Source organism: Tiliqua scincoides, chromosome 1 (genome assembly GCF_035046505.1).
Source record: "Tiliqua scincoides isolate rTilSci1 chromosome 1, rTilSci1.hap2, whole genome shotgun sequence".
Lineage (NCBI taxonomy): Eukaryota > Metazoa > Chordata > Lepidosauria > Squamata > Scincidae > Tiliqua > Tiliqua scincoides.
Genome location: NC_089821.1, coordinates 242,296,187 through 242,318,312, shown reverse-complemented (window position 1 = coordinate 242,318,312; position 22,126 = coordinate 242,296,187). Strand labels below are relative to the sequence as shown.

The 22,126-nt window shown below is 43.6% G+C and overlaps 1 protein-coding gene and 1 pseudogene across 1 annotated transcript; one reads left to right on the top strand and one right to left on the bottom strand.

Annotated features, from left to right (window-relative positions):
* The first annotated feature begins 3,038 nt into the window (after nt 1–3,038).
* On the top strand, nt 3,039–18,653 carry KCNK16 (potassium two pore domain channel subfamily K member 16). Its single transcript, XM_066623227.1, has 6 exons — nt 3,039–3,282; nt 4,745–4,962; nt 11,621–11,735; nt 12,831–12,997; nt 17,358–17,523; nt 18,430–18,653. The coding sequence occupies exons 1-6, from the start codon at nt 3,039–3,041 to the stop codon at nt 18,651–18,653; spliced, it is 1,134 nt and encodes a 377-aa protein (XP_066479324.1).
* Nucleotides 18,031–18,150, bottom strand: LOC136637403 (5S ribosomal RNA; annotated as a pseudogene).
* Nucleotides 18,654–22,126: the final 3,473 nt, after the last annotated feature.

The window sequence follows — 22,126 nt, the reverse complement described above, 5'->3', positions numbered from 1 at the left end:
ACGGAGCTAGAAAGTTGGATAGGATTGGGTCCTCAATCCTCTAATTCAGAAGCAGACAAGGGATCCAGAGGCAGGGCATGTAACAAGTTTGTACAGAGACCAACATAATGGTGCTTGGGATGGGCACTGCTACTATCTCATTGTATATTATACTCGTACAAAGGATCAGATAAACACACACACTTTTCTTTTTTAGAAAGAGACAATTTTCTTTTTTACTCAAAAGAGATTGTGTTTCAATGCTAAATACACCTATCTGTGCCAAAAGAGATTGCTCATTATAATAGTTAATTCAGAACATGGTGCTTCAAAAGGTGGCTCTGCTAGAAAGCTCCTTATATACCTACAACACCTTCACCTGTTTGGCCTAAAACGCATAACACCTTTTGGAGTAATCATTATGTTAAAGCAGGGGTGTCCAAACTTTTTGGCAGGAGGGCCACATCATCTCTCTGACACTGTGTCCAGGGCCGGGGGAAATTTACATTTCAAATTTGAATAAATTTACATTTACATTGAATAAATTTACATAAATGACTATATTAGAGACAGAACTTCTATGAATGAATGAATTTTACTAAGCTTTTTTGTAATACACATGAGATTCAGAAAAGGGGGGTTGTTACAATAATTCCTGATTATTAAACATATAACACACCTCTTCCCTGGGAAAAGTACAGAACAAACTTAAGAGGAGTCAAAGTGGGCTTCTTCCCCCCCATGCAGGAGCATGTTTTTACTCTCACTCTCCCCCCCCCCCCATCCTGGCAACAAGCAGCAGCAAAGGAACACAGTCAGCCAGGGAGCTGGTGGACACCTGCCCCCTCAGGACAGGAGTTTGTTTCTCCAGCAGCATTCAAACATCCCTCGATTTCTCCCTTGCAGTGCCCGCCCCCCAGCACACACAAGCAGCACAAATAGACTCACTGTTTCCCCTCCCTCCTCAGTGCCTGCCCCCCCAAGCCAAACTCAAGCAGCACAAACAGACCCAGGACTTCTCACCCCCATCCCACGCCTGCACTCAGCTGCAGCCTCCCCAACCTAATGGGAGGGTTGCGGATGGGCAGGGCTCCTGCTCTCCTGTGAGTGCTGAGCCTTTTCCTCCCTGTCAATGCGAAGAGCAGCGAGGGCTCCGGCGGGTCCCCAGCAGGCCAAGTGCTCATTGGAGATGGGGGGCTCCCTGGGGGGCAGGATTGGGGCCCTCTGTGGGTTTGGGCAGCCCTGTGTTAAAGTAAAAGGAGTTTAATTAAAACATGAAAAACAGTATATCAGTATTAAAAAAGAAAGAAAAAGAAAAACCTGTCTGGCATACATTTGAGTAAAGAATCAATAACACTTCAAATGCCCTTGTCAGACCTATTTGTTGCAAAACTAAACCAGAGCTGTGGGGTACAAAGCTGCTGCGCCATGAAGTCTAGCAATATATTGCTGAACTCTTGTTTGACAGGAGAGAGATGTATACATTATGTGCCTAAGAACATATAATTATTACAAAGGCACACAATCTTATAAAAAAGAGAACACTCTTGTGAAATGTGCCCTGTGGCATCCCTCTCCGCCCCATGGCACAATTACAAACCTGATCTCTCTCCCCCACCACCACTATTTCGGTTATTAGAAATACACATATGGTGGTTCAAACTGTTCAAATGGTCCAGTCACTCACATGATTAGGAGTGAGAGCACCAAGGCATACAAACCCTTCCCCCTCCTGGCACTCTGGAGAACCACTACCTAATCACATGGAGGATCATCCAAACTGGCCCTTCATGTGCTGTTTATATATTTGTTCATGCTAGTATTTAAATAGCACATGGGGGGTAGTTCAGACAGAAGCATCCCAGCATGCCATGGAAGGAGGTAGGACACACACACAAACTCATGACATACTTATTCCTTATCACACCAGCACCCAAGGTGGTCAGACACTATTGTTTGAACTAAGCCATGCATTTCAAAACCACACACAACACGGGAATTTTGACACATAATTCACAAGAAATCTTACTTTTAAATTTCAGAATGCACTATCCTCATCCACTGCGTGGGAAGACAGTATCCCTTTGTTAAACAACTGTAATATGGGTGTACTATTTCATTTACCTTCAGCAGGAATGTGCCCCCTCCCCAGCTGTATTTTTACACCTCATTTTGTCTTGCATGGACAGCAGAATCTTTAAAATCACAAATTCAAAAACCCCCTTTCTACTTTTCCGCTTTCTACCGTAACCTGATTATAAAACCTTCTTCAGGATGCTTCATCTTATCCAGTAGTCCTTTTTAAAAACACACAAAACAGTCTGCATGTTACATTTTCTCTTCCATTAATTGATTTGTGGTGGGTGATATTTGGATATGCTTTTAAAGGAATAGATTATGCCGGTCGTTACACAGATAATAATCCTGCCAAAAGTAATTAGAAATCATTATGTTTCACCAAAGTAAGGCTCATTCCTGGATGAGTGAGCAATCACTGGTTTCAGCTACAAAAACCTAAAAATAAAGCAATATCCTACCCTAGACATGCACTTACAGAAAGCTCCCTGTTGCTTTTCATGGTGAAGGATCAGGTGAAAACTGTAGAAACTGGTTGGGGTTTTGTTTGTTTTGTTTTTAGAGAGAAATAAGATATATCCTCTTCTAATCCTTGGGGTCCACCATCCTCAGGCATGCAAAATAAGTATTTGCATGTATTAATGTCCAATGCCAGAATTTGTGCTGCAGTGTCAGACAATGTGTTGTTTGAATCATAGGCTCAAAACTATATACAACAATGACACATACCAAATATCTCACAGCCCAATCCTAAGGGGCAGCCCAATCCTGAGCTGCCCGGGGCGCCCCTGCTCAGTGGCACCACGAGGGCTGCCGCTGCATCCAGCGCCTCCCGCGCTACCACAGGAGGCACCTTGGGAGTAGGGGATGTTCGTCCCCTTCCCTCGGATAAGGAAGGCAGCCCTGCAATGGGGCCACTCTGTTTAGCAGCACCCTTTGGGCGCCGCTAAAGTGAAGGTGCTCGTGTAAGGCGTGCAGCCTCCATGAGCACCAAAGATCCTGCGGAGCAGAGCTCTGCAGGTCCTCCTCCTGCTCGACCCCAAGCATGCCTCTGGCACGCTGCCCTCCCCGCATCATGCCGGCCTCCCCCTCCCCTGAATGCCCCATCCCGTTTGTCGTTCTGCAGCCTGGCGGTGGCAGGCACTGCCAAGCTGTGGAACCCGGGCGCCTGCCGGGCAGCGGCTCAGCGACAGCTGGAGCCAAGCCACCTCCGGCAGGAGCCCGCCAGTAAGTCCCGCAAACATGCCTTATGGCACGTTTGTGACTGTGGTCCGCACCGCGCCTCTGCACGGTGCGGACCATAGGATTGGGCCCTCAGTGGATGTTCACAGGGAAGAGGTACGTTTTTTCCAGTTACCTTCTATTTTGTTTGTTATTACTGATATCACATTTCAATATTTTGTGCAGCCACCTTGGACGCCCCTTTTTAGAGGGAAAAGTGGAGTATAAAAGTTTTAAATAAAGTTTCTTCCTCCTGTGTACTACAATCTGTGGCTATGTTCATTAAAAAGGAGATGGTGCCAGTCTCTTCCAACAGCGCACTTGATGTGTACAGGTAGTTCTGCCCTCAGGCACCATGCATTTTTGTCAGTACTGGGGCTGATGAACCTTTAGCATGCAAGGGGCCAATCCTATCCAACTTTCCAGCCTGGTGCTACCGCAGTGCAGTTCCTTGCGGTAAGGAAACAAATATTCCTCTACCTTAAGGAGGCCTCTGTGACTGTCTCCCCACCACAGGATTCTGTGCACACCCCATTGGCACAGCTGCACCAGCACGGGAAAACTGTGTAGGATTGGACCCTAAGGCAAGTCCTGCCATCGGCGCAGGAGGTTCTCCATCCCTTTCTGTCCATGAAAATCATTGCGTCCCTCAAGGCAAATCTGTGGTACCATCTGAGCTAACAACCTTTAGTCTGCTTCCCACACATACACCCCACTCAGTTTTAAAGGGCAACCTTGATATCAGAAACCACGAACTGGAGAAGCTCCTATCATGAACCCACAGACTTCACCAAGTAAGAAATAATGCAGCAGAAAAGCTGAGCACTGAAGCTGCAGCACTTAAGAGAGGTGGTGTATCTGAGAACTAGGCCAACTAAAGCTTATGAGATTCCTTACATTGTACTCAGTGGGACTTTCCACCTTAGCATATTCTAGGGCACCGTTGTTGATAGGGAGGGGGCTTTTAACACTATTTTTAATTTCCAGGACCTTCCATAACAGGAGAGGTTACAGACTATCCCTGCCCTGTTCCCCAGTCGTTACCGCAAAGTCTTGAGCATCACAATGCCTGTCATTTGTCACTGGCTCTTCCACCAACTCACTGGGTGACTTCAGGTAAGTTGCTCAGCAATTTTCTATCTTGGTCTCCCATCCAGAAAATTGAAAACATCAGCTTCAGGTGGACGTATTAATGCTACATTAAGTGTCACTATAGTAAGTACGAGTAAGTGTTTTGCTTGCAGCTGAAGGAAAGATAAAGTGGGGCGCGGGAGAGAGAAAGAGTGAAATCTGTTTGCATTAGTCTCATGTTGTCCAGACCTCATGCTCATAAAGCTGTTTAAACAGAATCTTAGTGGCATGAGCTGAAAATACAACCATGCAATTCTTTCATGCCTCTTGGAACAGGAACATTAACCCAGTGAGCACTCCACCCAGCTCAACTAGGGTGGCTGTGTCTTCCTGGCAGCAGTCATGCCCCCCCTGACAGTGTGCAACCGGCAGATTAACTGGACTCTGACACTAGTGCTAGGGTACCTCTTTTACCTGCTGCTGGGTGCCATGGTCTTTCAGCTGCTGGAAAAGCAGGCAGAAGCCAAGACTCGGGGCCAGTTCCAAATGGAGAAGCTCAAGTTCCTGCAAAACTACACCTGCTTAGATCGACAAGCCCTGGAGCAGTTTGTGCAGGTAAGAAGAGCAATCGTGACATAGGCACTTCAATACCTCTGCTCAAGGAGTCAATGTTGTAATCTTCTGCATTATGAAAATGAATCTGTGGAATGTGTGGCTAAGGTGTGGAGGATCCTGCCTTGGAACAGTGTGTTGGTCTTCCATTTCCTCTAGCGCAGTGGTTTTAGGGAACTGTGGCCACAGGAAACTTTCAACCAAAAGCAAAAGAGAATGCTATAAAGGTTAAGAATGGCTATACACTGGCCAGAAACCAATGCTGTGAAAACTCCAGTCTTTTAATGCATCCCTGATTGGCAATGAGTGTTGGGAGAGTTAGGACAGACAAAAGAAAACATTTCTTTACTCAGCATGTGGTTGGTCTGTGGAACTCCTTGCCACAGGATGTGATGACAGCATCTGGCCTGGATGCCTTTAAAAGGGGATTAGACAAGTTTCTGGAGGAAAAAATTCATTACAGGTTACAAGCCATGATGTGTATGTGCAACCTCCTGATTTTAGAAATGGGCTATGTCAGAATGCCAGTGCAAGGGAGGGCACCAGGATGCAGGTCTCTTGTTATCTGGTGTGCTCCCTGGGGTATTTGGTGGGCCACTGTGAGATAAAGGAAACTGGACTAGATGGGTTTACGGCCTTATCCAGTGGGGCTGTTCTTATGTCTCTCGTTCTCATCCCTAAGTCCTATTCAACATTTGCCTTAGTGTCCACTCAGTGTGCCTTACAAGGACACTTATAATTCTAGATCTCCAATTCCACCTTATTTTTCTCAGTTTCTGAAAAAATAAATTTCACAAAGGAAAACAAACAAAAAAGACCTTAAAGGAGTTTTTGTGCTTCTTCCCTGTCCATTTCTATTCTGGACTGTCCTACAAGAGCTCAAATATCTCTTAGAAAAGGAAGAAGATACCCTGCCAGTTGTGATAGGGAGAATGTGCGTTTAGTGGAGCAAGGCAGACACGTGCAAAAGCAACTTGGTTTGTCCCCAGAGAAAAGACCTGCACCAAGGTTCTTGATACAAATGGTACTTCCAACAATACTGACAGCAATGATTTCACAGTTTATCTGGTCTCCACTTAAGCCATTTCTGCCCAACGTTGCCTCTACGCAACAGGGATCAAATGTGTACACCTGTGGGCTGGGCAGAAATGGGTTTAAGATAAGCCACACCATATAGAAAGGGAAATAGAGGAATAACTGGTACATATTTGCGATGAAGGTTGAATGCATGAGAGCCTCTTTCCACAATCTGTTTCACTGAGCAGTAAATGCATCTTTCTTTCTCATCTGTTGCTCATCTTCCCTCAAGGCTGCAATTTTTGCTAGGCAGATATTGCCATTTTCCAACATTCAAACTTTAGTATTTTGTATCTGGAAAATCTGTTTCTCCCCCTAGTCCAGCAGTTTTCAAACTCCAAGGGAATTTGAGCCCCTTAGTAAGTCCTTGCGGGGCAGGGGGGAGGAAATGGGGTAAAAACTGGAAGTGGAGCGTGATCGCTGTGCTTTCAGTTTTGAAGACCTGGGAGCCCTGCAGTTGCTCGCACAGGGCTCCCCGCCAAGCCCCTGCAGCCCCCTTAGCGATGCGATCCTGGGGATTGTGTTGCTGCCCCCTCCTCCTCGCTGTCCCCTCGCTGCCCTGTCCCTTAAGGTGGCAGAGGCCAGGGCCTTCAGGCTGGGACATCGCGACGACCCAGTTTGAAAAGCCCTTCCCTAGTCCGAGAAGGATATTGCTGGGGTGTTGTGATAGCTGCATGGAACACAATAGAGTGTGTATGTGTGTGTGTATGAGTGAAAAGGGTAACAACTAAATTATTTGAGTTATTTAAACACTTAGAGCCTGCCAATGTACTCAATGAGGATACTCAAGGTGCCTTACAAACCAAACATTATTTTTAAAGCATAGAAACATTAATTTAAAAAAAACAGCCTGTTGTAGAAGTCTATTAATTATTATTAATTATTATTATTATTTAATGTGATTGAAAAACAAATAATATAGGAACAGTATTTGCCTTCCCATTTAAAGTCTGCATTCAAATATATTAATTCAAGTATTGAATTCTTTGGAGACTGAATGTAGTGTTCATAAAGCAGCATTCATGTAGTCTCTCTCTCTCTCTCTCTCTTTTTTATTCTTTTGCCAAAAATTGCATTGTCTATAGTAATTCCTTGTTGCTTAGGAAATTTTTCATTCTATTTTATTCTTTGGAGCTGTCCATTCTCACTTTTTCTTTTCCACTATATACTATACTGCACACCTAGCAGATTTTTCTTTTCCTCTGTGTGTGTATTTTAAAGAAGGTTAACAGCAATATATCTCTTGAAACAAGGTCATCCCCTCTACAAATTGTATGTAGGCAAAATAGTGTAGCTTATACAACACAAACCTCATCTCAAAGCATTTTTTCCCTTTATGAAGTTTAACAACTATGCACAAAATTTTCTCATGTTCCCGATAGCTTAGTTTACTGGCTGTAATAATGGCACTGAAAAATCCTTAAATTAATGAAAACTTAGCTCTGCTCACATGGAATCTACACCTCAAAGCACTGAGGGAGGGTTGTCAGAGTTGTACCCATTGGCTCAGCCCTAAACTATGTGTGCTCAGTGGAACTTGGGTAGACAAAGTCCTTCCTATACATGTACAAATGGTACTGCCATAATCTTTTATGCACAATATGTAACCTGAAAAAAATGCAAGATAAAGATCATACAGATAAATCTACACATTTTGTATATGCACAAAAGACCAGTTCACAAATTCTACTGAATATGCAGAAATCAGGGCCAGGGCCAACAGGTATGCTTGCCACCATTACCACCATTACATGCACTGTTACGTAAACCGAGTTCTTGCCTTCCTGCTAACATTTTGGGTTACTGACTCCCCCCCCCTTTAAAGATCCATCCAAACAATTGAAAATTATTATTGCCCTGTCCTGATTCATTAGGATCATTAGGCTCATTAGGATTCATTAGGATCATTAGGAAAGGTATTGAGAATAAAACGGCTAATATTATAATGCCGTTGTACAAATCGATGGTAAGGCCACACCTGGAGTATTGTGTCCAGTTCTGGTCGCCGCATCTCAAAAAAGACATAGTGGAAATGGAAGAGGTGCAAAAGAGAGTGACTAAGATGATTACTGGGCTGGGGCACCTTCCTTATGAGGAAAGGCAACAGCGTTTGGGCCTCTTCAGCCTAGAAAAGAGGCGCCTGAGGGGGGACATGATTGAGACATACAAAATTATGCAGGGGATGGACAGAGTGGATAGGGAGACGCTCTTTACACTCTCACATAACACCAGAACCAGGGGACATCCACTAAAATTGAGTGTTGGGAGAGTTAGAACAGACAAGAGAAAATATTTCTTTACTCAGCGTGTGGTTGGTCTGTGAAACTCCTTGCCACAGGATGTGGTGACGGCATCTGGCCTGGATGCCTTTAAAAGGGGATTGGACAAGTTTCTGGAGGAAAAATCCATTACAGGGTACAAGCCATGATGTGTATGTGCAACCTCCTGATTTTAGAAATGGGCTATGTCAGAATGCAGATGCAAGGGAGGGCACCAGGATGAGGTCTCCTGTTATCTGGTGTGCTCCCTGGGGCATTTGATGGGCCGCTGTGAGATACAGGAAGCTGGACTAGATGGGCCTATGGCCTGATCCAGTGGGGCTGTTCTTATGTTCTTATGATTATTAGACCCAGTTACACGAAGGCCTCAGGAATGGAGAAACAGCATCTCAATTCCTAGAGTACCCTGCTTGAGGACAGAAAGGAGAACCACTGTAAAGTATGGGTTAATGGAACTCTGCAGACTTTGGGAGCTGTTATTTCTGAACTATTTTGGGAGTTGAATTTCTGTTCAACTGAGGTCTATTAAATCAAGGGTTCACTGAACTGCACTGAAATAATCACCAAAACCAGATAGATTCTTCTTCTTCAAGGAACATAGGAAAGGATTGTATTTTAAATACTATGGCTCAAAAAGTGCTAAAATACTGAATGCTAACTTTCATTTTAAAATCCCATTTTGCCATAAATTTTAAACATCTAGTAGTTTCTGAGAAAAAAGACTTTCAGCATTTGAAAATATTTTTTCAACATTTAATTGCACTCCCATTTACAACAAATGGTTTTGAAGTGAGCAAATTAATCAAATTCCAAACATGTGACCTTTTCCCATACCGCATTCAAGTAGAAGATGCAAAATTCTTTGCATTCATGTCCCTATACTGCTCACTGGGGAGATCAACAATACAATCAAATGCATGTTTATTCAGAAGGTCCCATTGTATTTAATGGGGCTTACTCCCAGAAAGTGTACATAGCATTTCAGACTAAGAGAACACCTAAAGACCTAAGGAGCATTTAAATGTTGGCACATATATATTTAGCCAGACTTATAATATGCAACACGATCTGAAGTTGGTTTGTGGCTATACTATGCTCTGCAATGCCACATGCAAAACCTATATATTGTAGATATGCATTTTTATTTTTTGTGGGTGGTTTTAAGCCAATTATAAGTTTTACTTGTTTGATTCATTCAAAGGATGAGAGTGTCTACTTTATTTTTATACATTTTGTTTATTGCAAATAAATTCATATATACTGAATACAAATTTGCTTTTTACCTTGACTTTTTATGAAGCTTTTGATTGTCATTAATACTCTATTTTTAACCTAGTCCTCATCATATTTTTATTTAAAGGCAAACTGTGTAAATTAGTTTCTGGAAGCTAAGTAATTTCTTTTCTGTTACACAAAACTGAATTCAGTGAAGCCAAGAGATTTACACAGATGCCAACATTGAAAGGAAGCTCAAATTTTTGGTGTACGGAAGGGCCAAGATATTTTCTCTAATGCCTGCTGTACTTGGGAAAACCCACTAGAGGGCACCAACATTTCGGCTACAACAAAAACTGGCCTTTAAATCTCTGTTAGCCGTGGAAATCATCCACAACCATATTATAGGATACCACATGATAGGAATAATCATTATTACGATCTATACCCACCTCCCTGCTCCCTGATTCACAGTTTTAACTGAGTAAACTGGCAACGAACTGGGGAAAGTAGTTGACCGTCATTACTCAAAGCTACAGAGGTTAGCTAGGAGTTTGGAAAAAACTAGGACCTTGGAAAAATTTCCCTCATAGATTAACAGGGAACCCCAAAATCTAGAATGTCTCCTTAAAACCAAACAGTAGTGGAACATAACATTATGAGGGCACAATCCTACAATGAACATGGCCCAGTGCAAGTCCCTTGTACCAGCCCGGGAGCGTTGCAAAAGTGCCGTAAAGCACTTCTGTGCCATTTGTTGGGGAGATAGGACACTGCACGGACATGTGCTGGCCTCCCAGCACAACTGTAGGCCCTGGGGATGAGGTGAGTTGAGTTAGCCGAACTCGGCCAACACAGGGGTCTGGGGGGTTGTGGGGATGGCCGGGAGGAAGCAAGAGGTGTTTTGGGGCAGGGGGAGGGCAGGCGGTAGGCATTCCTAGGGACAGGTAGGAGTGAGAGATGGGGCCAGGATCCAGCAGATTTGCCAGATCCTGTCCCCGTTCCCTGGCAGCCCAGGGCAGTCCTGGGCTGCTTGGATTTGTGCACCTTGTCAGGTGGTGCAGGTCTGGGTAGACCCACTGGGGCTGCTGCAGTGCAACACAGGTAAGGGGAAACATTTCCCCTTGCCCTGGGCTGGCCTGCAGTCAGTACCAAACTTGTGCTGGATACAGTGCAGGCCCACTGGCCTTCCTGTTTCCACTGCAAGTTAGGATTGTGCACTGAGAGATGTGGCAATCTGCTCCCTCCTGTGTGTACCAAGCCCAGACAAGTGAAATGGTAAAAGTACAAGAAATTTATTAAACAGCTGTAAAGCAGCAAAACAATGGAGGGAAAAAGACAAGGATGAAAAAGACAAGGCACCAATAAACTCACAAAAGAAGTAAAAGGAAAGTGGCAAAATTGTTAAAATGCAAGCTACAAATAAAACAAAAACGTGTCACAACTTTTTTGGGTACTTTCCCTACTCTATTTTTTATGCTGTTCTAGGTTCCTGGTCTTTGCTGTCACACCTGCAGCAAAGTGGGTAATTTTATCCTGCTTTCCCCCTCAGACCTGGAAGGGCCCAAGGCAGTTTACAGTCAATTTACATTTTTGAAAAAGGTAATACAAAAAAAATCAAGGATACAAACTCCAAAACTAAACAAAAATTTAAATCTCAAATGCAATCCAAAAAGATGTGCTTTCAGCTGCAGTCAGAATGCTGAGAGAGATGAAACCATTTTAGTCTTCGTAGGTGAGGTGTTCCACATGTGAGATACCACCACAAAGGCCCTCTCCCTGGTTATTACCAGCTGAACTTAAACAGGTGGTGGGATGCAGAAGAGGGCCTTTCCAGAAAACCTCAAGGAACAGTTCCATACAGGAGGAGATTGTCCTGACCCTAAGCCATTTAGAGATTTCAAGGTAATGATCAGCACCTTGAACTGTACCCAGAAATGGACCAGAAGCACCTGCAATTGGTGTCAAAGAAGTATGACATGATTATTACCATTAGTGGTACATTACCACTTAAGCTACTGCTGTCCTCCAGTTTTTGACATGACAACACTCTCCTTTAAATGCTGCCTTGGCCTACTCTTCCATTTCAGGTCATCATGGAAGCCTGGGAAAAAGGGGTCAACCCTGAAGGAAATTCAACCAACCCCAGCAATTGGGACTTTAGCAACAGTTTCTTCTTTGCTGGGACTGTTATTACCACTATAGGTAAGGTGACCTCATTTTGGGGGGAGGCATTTTGTTCTTTGAGTTTCCATATCTTCTGTGAAGAGCCGAGTCTACAAAGCACTTCTGGTAAAGTTTGGTCAGAAAGCCTCCATCATCACAAGGTGTGTCTAACAGGCAATATCTACAGCCCACACCCATTTTTACAACTACCTTTTCTATGACTAATTGTCTCGTCCTGCAAAATGGAACAAATGTTGGTTTTTTTACGAAACGTATTTTCCAGCTGTGAAATACAGATTTTTATTATTTGTAATGCTTGTCTCAAATACAAGGCAAGCATTACAACCTCAAGTTATCTACTTGAGCTGAAGAAAAATAAATCCCTCTCCTTGTATGCCTTATACCTACCCACCTGTGCCCATTTATTTTTGTTGTTGCTCTAGTAATGATAGTGGAATGGAGAAAGGAAGGGAGATCTTTCCCTTGGGCACCTAGGTTGCAAACCAGGCATCAGATGCACTGGGAAATGTGGTTTGTTAGTGCTACTAGCAAATGTCAGGAGGAAGGGAATTAGGAGAGAAGGATTAGGAGAAAGAGGCAGGTAAATGGGCGCAAGTTTGGGGAAGTATGAGAATTGGGAGTAGGGACTGGCCCCTATAATGCTCCTGATAACATCACTAGAAGCAGGACAGGGGCCAAATTGGGAAATAGCTTGGTTTATCCTGAGGCCAAATTTTGAGGAAAACAATATCAATTTTCCCAAGCCCAATTCCCAGCCTGACTAGGGGAGTCCTGCTCCCCCCCCCCATTATGAAATGTGTAGAATCTACCTTTTTTGCAAACTTATAGGTGTCTGAAAGCATCTCCTCTATAAAGCCAGAGCATGGACCAGCCAAAGTTATCTTGATTTCAGTGGCAGAGCTACAAATCAATGGGAATTAAAAGTGGTTAACTCTTCTTTTGGGCTCATGGCCATCATCAACAGCATGCCCAACAAGCCAAGGATAATAATCAGAACCCTCGGTACAGGCAGATACAATGTTAAATCTAATGTTGTAATGTGGTTGCTTATGGTAAAGCAGATTAGGAGTCAAATTAAGAGCACTGCGACGCTCTTTTTCTTTTCTTTTGCAGGTTACGGAAACTTGGCCCCCAGCACAGTGCCTGGGCAAGTGTTTTGTGTATTTTACGCCTTGTTTGGGGTTCCCCTCAATCTGGCATTTCTCAATCAGCTGGGGAAAGGACTCAGTGTGCACCTGATCAATCTGGAGAGATGGGTCCACAAGCCAGGCCGAGCCCGGGTATAGTTGATCATTTATCATGGCACTGTTTTCATTCCTTTTCAAAAGTGACTTCCGCATTAGTCTCTTGAGCAGGTGGGGATGTCTTGGACTCATTCTGACTAATGGGACTGTTGCTCCTTCTCTCAAGGCCAGGAATATCAGAGGCATTGGGGAAGGTCATCACAAGCTATGTAGAGCTTTAAGGACTGTGAAGGATCCAGAGCATATGTTGCACATGCTCTCAGGAGAAAGATGTGGGCCAAGAGGAAGCTGCCTCATTGAGGAGATGGAGCCATTCTGCCACCTTATGGGGGCTGTTTTGTGGGCAATTGGGAGGAACGAGCTTGACCTCTAAGAAACATAGGGCCTTCACTGAAGAAGACCTTGTGGCTTGGGTACTAAGGGGCTAAGTGCAACATAACACACCTACTTTCTGAGAACTTTTTCTTCCTCCCTTCCTTATTCTACTATTGCTTTGCCACAATGTGGTGAGCAACTCCTTGTTGAAAATATAGGCTAGGTATTTTCACGAAGTGAACAGTAAAGAATACATTGTGCCTGTCAAAGCATTTCTCAGAGCTTACCTGTCCATTCCTTCCCTGGCTGAAACCGAGCCTCTTTTCTTGCATCACTTCATCTGCAGTCTGGGGTAACTCTAGGAAAGATAAGGAACTCCTGAGGCAGGGCCCACCAAACTGCTCACCAGGTTACCACTGGTGGCAAATACCTTGTAATCTCATCAATGCCTGCCCCCCAAAACAAAATGATATTGGACAGAAAGTCATCTCTGCTCTTTCAGACACTCAGTGTGATGGAACAAAACCCCCTCATTCTCCCAAGTCTGGGATTTGGAAGACAGGTGAGGGCTTATTTCTGACCCTGTGCTGGGTTTCAGAAGCTCTTAGAAGAACAGGTGCAGCCTATTTATCCACGGATTCTTTTATCTGCAGATTTGTCTCAACGATAATGGGCCGGGGATACTGAAAGTCACACACACCTTTGCCTCTTGCACCCTGCCCTGCGCTGGCATCTCAGTCTGTTTCCAGGCAGCCCAAAACACTGCAAAAAGGCTCCACCTTGCCCAGGCAGGGAAATAGCCCTGGAGCCCTGGAAGTGGTTCCCAGTGCAAAGGAACAGTAACATTCCTGGAGCCCCTGAGCCAGCAAAGAGGCTGAAGAGGGGGGTGGAAAACCCTGTGTAACCAGAACACGTGCAGCAAGGTGGAGTTTGCGCGCGTACGCTCTCTCTCACACACACACGCAGGGGCAGGTGTGGTAGCAACAGAGAGGATTGCTTTAAAAAACCCAGGGAGTGTTTGCCAAATTCCCCCCCCCCCTCATGGTGCAGGCAATCACTGACACAAGCAACCCCTCCCATGGTGCAGGCTATCACCGACACAAGCAAGCCCTCCCACCAAGCTAAGCATGAGATATAGCTTACAATCCTCTCCACACTTTCCTGGGAGTAAGCCCCATTGACTGGAATGGGGCTTACTTCTGAGTAGAAATACATAGGGCTGGACTCTTAAAAGCTCAGCTTTCATTCCAACTGTGAAAGAAGCCAGGCAGCTGGCAACGGGGAGGGCTGAGTGGGGAGGGGGAGGAGAGGGGACTTAATTGAATGGGGCTTACTTCTGAGTAGAAATGCATAGGGCTGGACTCTTAAAAGCTCAGCAACTGAAAGAAGTCGGGCAGCTGGCAACAGGGAAGGCTGAATACAGAGCGGAGGGGATTGATAACAGCTGCCTTAGTTTCCTTCCATCCAGAAGTGTCAGGCTGCAGTTCTATGCAACTCTACGGAATTTAGCACAACGTGTTTTTTGTTAATCGTTCCGAGTCACAGAATGGAACTAACACGGATAAATAGGCTCCACCTGTAATGTGAATTATTGCCACTTCCACCTTGCCTCTGAGTGAAAGGACAATCTAGATGAGAAGCAGTCACATATTTTGGATGGCCATCAAGACTAGTCAAAATGTGTAGACCCCTCTCATAAGCATTGACTTTTATAGCAATATTATCAACAAAACATGTTGAATTACTTGTGCCTCCCTCTAAACTGGTGTTACTCACACCCCGTAAAGAGCCTGTACTTCCTGACAGTTTGAGTATGAGAAAAAAATTGTTTGATTTTTTTTTGAGGGTGTGCTTATACTGACACTGTTAATGGCCAATAAGAACTTTGACAACATGCACAATTGTTTGTGGAAATTATACACTATCAACCTAATCCAGAACAATATCTGAACACCCATGTACACATGCCACAGAACCCTTGCACCTGCAGCAAATTGCTATATCACAGCACAGACTACAAAACTTAGTTGAATGAATGATGAAAAAGGATGAAGATGAGGTAATTACACAACATGCTTTGGCCTGTCTGCTGCTGGCTAGTCTCAGAGTGTTCATCAAATTTTGGAAAAAAAATTAGGAGAAAGGCCATTGCTCAGTGGCAGAGTGCATGCTTTAAGCAGGAACTTGAAATTCTGAAGAGTAGCTAACGGTCACTGTAGAAAATATTGAGAAGGTTTGGCCACTGGTCTGACTCAGGACAGGATACCATCATGTGTTTGTATGAAATTCTGGTAAAAGGATGCAAGACTGAATTTTCAAAGGGTGTAATTTTTAAAAAGCATACAGATGACTCACAATGGCTGTCTGCACAATATGGTCCAAGGACATCATTTAGAGGGAAGGGACTTCTTGGTATTTCTCACAAACAGGTTTTCCTCCTTTTAAAATTTTGATTTAGTAGGAACAAGGATCCAGCCTATCAGGATCCATGGGAACAACAGGTTGTGAACTTGTTCTAGGTGACTCCTGGTTCACATACTTTACTCACATTTCTGCAAAACTGCATACTAGTAGTCTCAACTCTGGTTGTATAACAATCCTGTCCATTGTCTTCTGTATTAATTTTTGCATCCCCTGAGCCCATAAAATGCTCTCTTGAATCAGACTTGAACTCCCTTTTTCTGTGCCACTGATCCTCATCAATTTCTATGAACTATCTTGTTTCATAGCTTCTCCTCCCTGTGCCACTTTGTGGGGCACAGGGTGCTCTGCTTTCTCCCCCACATGGCAGGTGTCATGCAGGTCTTGGTGATAAAAATTGGCAGTTTGGTTGCATTCTCAGGTAAGCAAGGTCAGAGGGTGAGCCAGTACCACTCAGATGATGCTTACTGGCAAAGTGAGGCTAGCTGGTGAGCCCTCTACTTGGATTTGCAGAGACAATCATAAGGCTTGCAAGCTTGTGGGAGCCTGCTCAGTCCAGTTGCCTTGACCCTTGGGGTTTACTGTGACAAGTTTACTCCATCTCATGACAGATCACAGCTTTGAGTCAGGATCATTTCACCTGTGTTTAATTGGGGGAATACATAGTCTCTACTGTTTCCCCCCATGTATTTGTACTGGGGGTTTGAGCTTTTAGAGGGTTTTTTTTAAGAGTTTTTTTTCTACTTTCTGCAGGTTCATTATTTGATATTTCAATAAAATGGCTCAGTTTCACCCAGGTTTCTGTCTTGCACATTTATTGGGGGGTGCACAAGCAACACCATGCCAAGAATCTGCAGATGAACATGTATACTCATGTAGATGAAACTGCACCTCTTACTTTAGAAAGAAAAGTCCACAGAAACTGGGGGCCAAGAAAGATCAAGAAAAGTTTTAAACTGTAAGAACTAGACTGATCAACTTCCTACCTGCCTAATACACGTGGGCTTGCTCAGTCTAGACAAAGTTCAAAAAGTTCAAGTTCAGAAAAAGAGACTTGCAGTCTGTTTACTTTCTCTTGTTTGTCTTCTGGTCTGCAAGGTTCACTTTCAAATGCATGTGGTAAGAAGCTTACAAATGATATACTACCACCAACATCCACATGGAGCATTGCCATGTTGAATAAGTTTTCAGCAGTATAATCTTGGGACTGTAACACATGAGGCAGCCATTATATTAGGGCTGCTCGAACTCCAGCCCGGGGGCCAGATCCCAGGTTCGGGCGGATCTGTCCACCTGGCGAGCTGACCATTCTGTTCCACCCAGGCACTGCATGAAGTTCTCCTCATTCAGGGGCCAGGGACACTCTGGGCAATTGCATCTGCCTGCATGTCCTATTGCACTGTCTTCTGGGACACCAGGCAGCAGATGTGACTGCTCAGAGCACCCCTGTCCCCTGAACAAGGAGGACTTTGTGTGGCACCTGGGTGGAACAGTCAGATGCGGTCCGGATGGGGACAGCATTCCCAACACACAGCGGCCACGAGTTTGGGCACTGCTGCATTTGAAAGATGACCTGGTAGAGTTCAAAGTGCTCTCAAATCCCCGCTAAGATTGATGCTCACTGTTACTAAACTACCATTTTTCTCCTTTGTATCCACAGGTGGTGCAGACTCTGACAACGGGATTTTTTCTCACAGTTGGAACATTGATTTTTCTGGTTTTCCCACCAATGATCTTCAGTTATGTGGAAGGCTGGAGTTATGGAGAAGGTTTCTACTTCACTTTCATCACCCTCAGCACCATTGGCTTTGGAGATTATGTAGTAGGTAATGGACCGAATGGTGTTGGCAACTTCTGAGAGCATTCCACTGTAAACCTTGATTAAGTGGAGAGATAGTGAAACCTGTGACATTATTGAAATGTAAGGCCAATGCATGTAACCTCATTATACATGGCATCTCTACTGAGGCTGGTGACAAGTGTCAACCAGATGCAAAATTCATTCATTCACCAATGTTTAACCATCCCTGTTAAAAGGTTAGGGATAATCTCTCATGAATGATCCATTTATAGACACCAAAGTGCCCTCCTCTTTGACCTTCCTTTCCTCTGCTTTTTACATGTGGTTCTCCAACCATGCTCAGTTCCTGCTTTCCTTGTTCCTTTCCTTTCCTTGTTCATGCATAGGTCCTCTCTTGTAAGGATACTTCCCTTACAGCTAAAGGAAACTAGTTGCCTGAAAGAGGGCAATTTTCTGCCACAATGTGCCTGGCACTTCCCATGTGATTCTTTTCCCTGGCTGGCAACCTTCAGTCTCGAAAGACTATGGTATAAGCCTACAGCACCTGGTATTCCCAAGCGGTCTCCCATCCAAGTACTAACCAGGCCTGACCCTGCTTAGCTTCCGAGATCAGACGAGATCACGCATGTGCAGGGTAACAGTTGCTGCTACTCAGTCACTTATCTTCTTCTGCTACCTCACCATGGACCCTGTTCCCATATCTTGAGAGGCTTGGCAAGTTGGAGATATACTGTGAAACCACTGCCATTACTATCTCTAATCTGTGGGAAAATGTACAGGCTTACAGGGACGGAATGTCCACTCTTTGCATGGTTCTTATTTGCACACAAATGCACATGCAACGTGTGTGGTGGCCATTGAATTAACATATTATTAAAGATCACAGTGGTGACAATCTAACTTATGGGTCTTCTTGGAATGTCTTTTCCAGGCACAGATCCCAACAAGCACTATATCTCAATATACAGAAGCCTGGCAGCAATTTGGATTGTTTTTGGCTTAGCCTGGCTTGCTCTGATCTTCAACCTGGGAGCTGACCTCATGGAAAAATTCCTGCAGCTTAATTGGCCAAAGCCTGACTCAAGCCCTGCAGAGACTGCAGTTGCCAAAGTAGAGGAAAACCCTGAACAACCCAGGATCCATATACCTAGCTGAGAATGGCTCATGAACAGGCATCTTAAAAAGAACTTTGATGCCCTTCCCTTCCTTTTGATGCCCTTCCCTTGTGCCAACAAAACAAAGATTGTGGGTAAGAGATTTTGCATCAAACTCTAAAATGAGTGGACTAAGGGAAGGGAGATTTTTTTCTGAAGACAAGGAGCTCCTGGAGAATGTACAGAAAGCTGCCAAATGAACTACAGAAAGCTACGGAAAATGAACTGTAAGTACTGTATCCACTCAACCAATCCAATCCTCAAGTAGCTCTACATCCTATTTTCAACCATTAAATGGGATAACTGTGTATGGTGCAGTTCAGCTTTCTGTCTCCTGGATACACCTGTTCGTAGCAGGAGAATGCCATGAATAGCTGACACCGTCAAGATTGTTGCAGACCCATTGAAGGAACCACCTGTTTCTCCAAGAGCAGATTTAAAAAAAAAAAAAAAGGAACACTCACTTCTGTTTGCTTCTTGGTATCACTAGGCAAACTGCTGAAACAAACTAACTGAAATTTCATTGACTTTTGTGGATTTATATACTCTCAGGTCTATCTATGAGAGAAGTGCCAGAATGACTGAGGTCCCAAACTATTAAGCTAAGTTTAGTTTAATACTCAACTAAGAGAATGTTCCTTACCTGACCTACTTTTCTTTTAAAAGAAGGGAAATTAGGAAGAAAAATTAACTCCATTTCCTCCATTATATGAAAGGATTTATTGGTTAAGTCCTTCTACAAGTCTGACCTGTCCACATAGGACTCCGCACATTCACAATAGCACTCTGAACATGCCCTATGTCCTCTCTCTATATATACCCTGAACAAAGACCATGATTTGGGGAGTCCAGGCAGGCTTAACTAACCAATGTCCAATAAGAAATTTCATCTCCCCTCTCTGTTTTTTTCTGATAAGGATGGATTGAGGTGGACAAAAAGTAGCCAGCAGACTGAAATTTTGAGAAAGTTAATATTTTACCTAGCACAGAGAAATACCAACAAATTAAAAATAACGATGGGTAAAGATGAAAAATACAGGATAGAATATATGATCCCTTATATACCTGCTTCTGTAAAACCATATGGATAGAAGGGAGGATCAGCTTGTATGTTACACAGTTAGCTTTTCATTCTTTTCAGTGGGATGGCACACTGGTGCTGTCACCAACATCCTAGTCCTTTCTTCCCTGAAAGAGATACCTCTGTTTGGGGATCACCTCCCATATATGTCTCCTTTTTACTTTCAAAATTTAAGTAAACTTCCATGTGATTTAAGGGGATTACATCACTGGAGCATTCTGGCTGCTCTTCATTTCCATGCCCACTACTGTGTCTTAACCTTTTACCCCAAGACAGATCTACACTAGGCACAGAAAATTTTCATGTCAACAAGGATCTGTCATAGCCTGAGCTTAATGCAAAAGTCAAACCCTGGGAAACTGCTTCAATCTCAGAGCATACTCAGGGTACTAGACAGGAATTCCCTAACCCAACCAATAAAAAGGAAGGAAGATGTGATCTTTCCATGTATGAATGTTCTTTGCGGTTGTACAGTCCTTCCTTACATTCATACAGAAGGAGCCTGAAACAAGTAGAGGAGGAGGGGGCACATAATAAAATGGGGGGGGGGTACTTGGTGCTCAAAGCAGCAATAAGAAGGTGAGCTAATCCAGGACATACAACGCAAAGGATGAGAAGCAACCTTCCTTCCTTGTGGTAAAGAGTGTTGTTCTACAGACAGCAGTTACACTTTATGATGAAGAGTTTAACATTGTTACGGGTTGTGTTGTTTTTTTTTAAATCTGGTAACTATTTTAAAATAAACTCAGCGCTCAGCAATGGGCAATATAAAGGTTTGCCTACATCTAAATAATTTGGGACACACAAATGAGAAACTGTTTCTTTTTGCCTTTGGCAGGGGTAACCCTCTGAATGAGCACAGAAAACAGTCTCTTTCTTTAGAGATGTTATCTGGTGAGGGACCCATTCACAGTGTAACAACACATGGTTCAGTACAATGTAGGATATTCCTCTCCATGATTATTGGTATGTACCATCTAGCCTGCTGGTTGTAAATAAAAATAGTCTCTGCTTCCTTGAAAAACAAGGAAATCTTTCCTAATCTTTCCAAGATGAGCAAATGGGTTTCTGTTTAGTCACAGAGTCTGAACTTACGAAGTAGTTCCAAAGTATCACATGTAAATACAAAAATATACATGAATTTATATGTGTCTGCATATGTTGTGGTGATTTTTCTATTGTACTATCTTCATTTTTGACAGCTGCCTCCCAAAGTGTGTAGAGAACTTATATCCCTCATAATTTTCACACACATGTCTAGCTAATCCAATTTTGTGTTTTACAAGATGGAGCTGAAAGGTGGAACTTGCGCTTCTGATGAAACAGGAAGATGCAAATCTGGGAAAATAATTTTCTAATCTTTACTCATCAATTGTAAGGCACTAAATTTCTTTACCTGCCATTAAATTATTAGTGCTAATATCAGTAATAAATGCGGGCAACATTTCAGTATCATTTACAGACTTCGAGGACTTCCAAATACTTTACAAACAGGGTTTCCACCAGAGCTGTGGAGGTGGTACACAAAACCTCCAATTCCACCTAAAATTGTTTCCAATTCAATCTCCACAGCCCTGCTCAGTTGGAGTCAGAGTCAGAAATCAGAAGCAATTTTGGATGGAATTGGCCCTGGTTTATACATGTACCACAAATATACTACAGCCCTGGTTTATACATGTACCACAAATATAATATCACTCCAGAGAGTCCAACCCAGTGTTTCACAGTGTGCTTACCCAAATGCTTAACCCAAAGTACTTGTTCTAAACATACTGCTAATTCACATTAAAAATGGTAAGTAAAGAGCCATTATGAGGTTTCTCAATTTTCATGTGATAAAGTGATTTTATGAAAAACACTTCCATTCCATGTAGGAAAAGCATGCAGTACCAAGTCCTTGAAAATCACTAGAAAATAATTTCCACCAGGGCATGGCAAGGTTAACCATGCTGGGGCACTTTTACAAGCCCACCCGATCACATGAAAATGGAAAAATAAAATGGCTTGAACAATGCAAGTGGCCTTATCCAGAGGCAGACCATTGGTCCATCCAGACCACTACAGTCCACATTGACTGGCAGTGGCTCTCCAAGATAGGGATTTTTACCCTGCCTGAGTTCAGGATGCCAGGACTAAAAACCTGGGACCTTCTGCTTGCAAACCATGTATTCTTCATTTGATCTACGGCCTCTCCCCATAGTTGCATTCTTCAGTTCATGTGTATAATCTGTGTACAAATGTGCCCATGTATCACACATTCAAGTATCTAATGTGTGCATACTTCATGGCTAGCAACTAGAGACATCTGCCCTGCTCCCAATATCACAAGTATTTCCTGCATCTTTATTTTCTCCACCCTTGTGTCCAGTTCTGGTCACCACATCTCAAAAAGG

Bases quoted from the DNA above. Each gene is read 5' to 3' on its own strand.
- KCNK16 (XM_066623227.1), top strand. From the start codon at position 3,039: ATGAGCACCAAAGATCCTGCGGAGCAGAGCTCTGCAGGTCCTCCTCCT. The intron at 4,963-11,620 runs GTAAGAAGAGCA...CTTCCATTTCAG, and splicing joins CCCTGGAGCAGTTTGTGCAG to GTCATCATGGAAGCCTGGGA. The intron at 17,524-18,429 runs GTAATGGACCGA...TGTCTTTTCCAG, and splicing joins CTTTGGAGATTATGTAGTAG to GCACAGATCCCAACAAGCAC.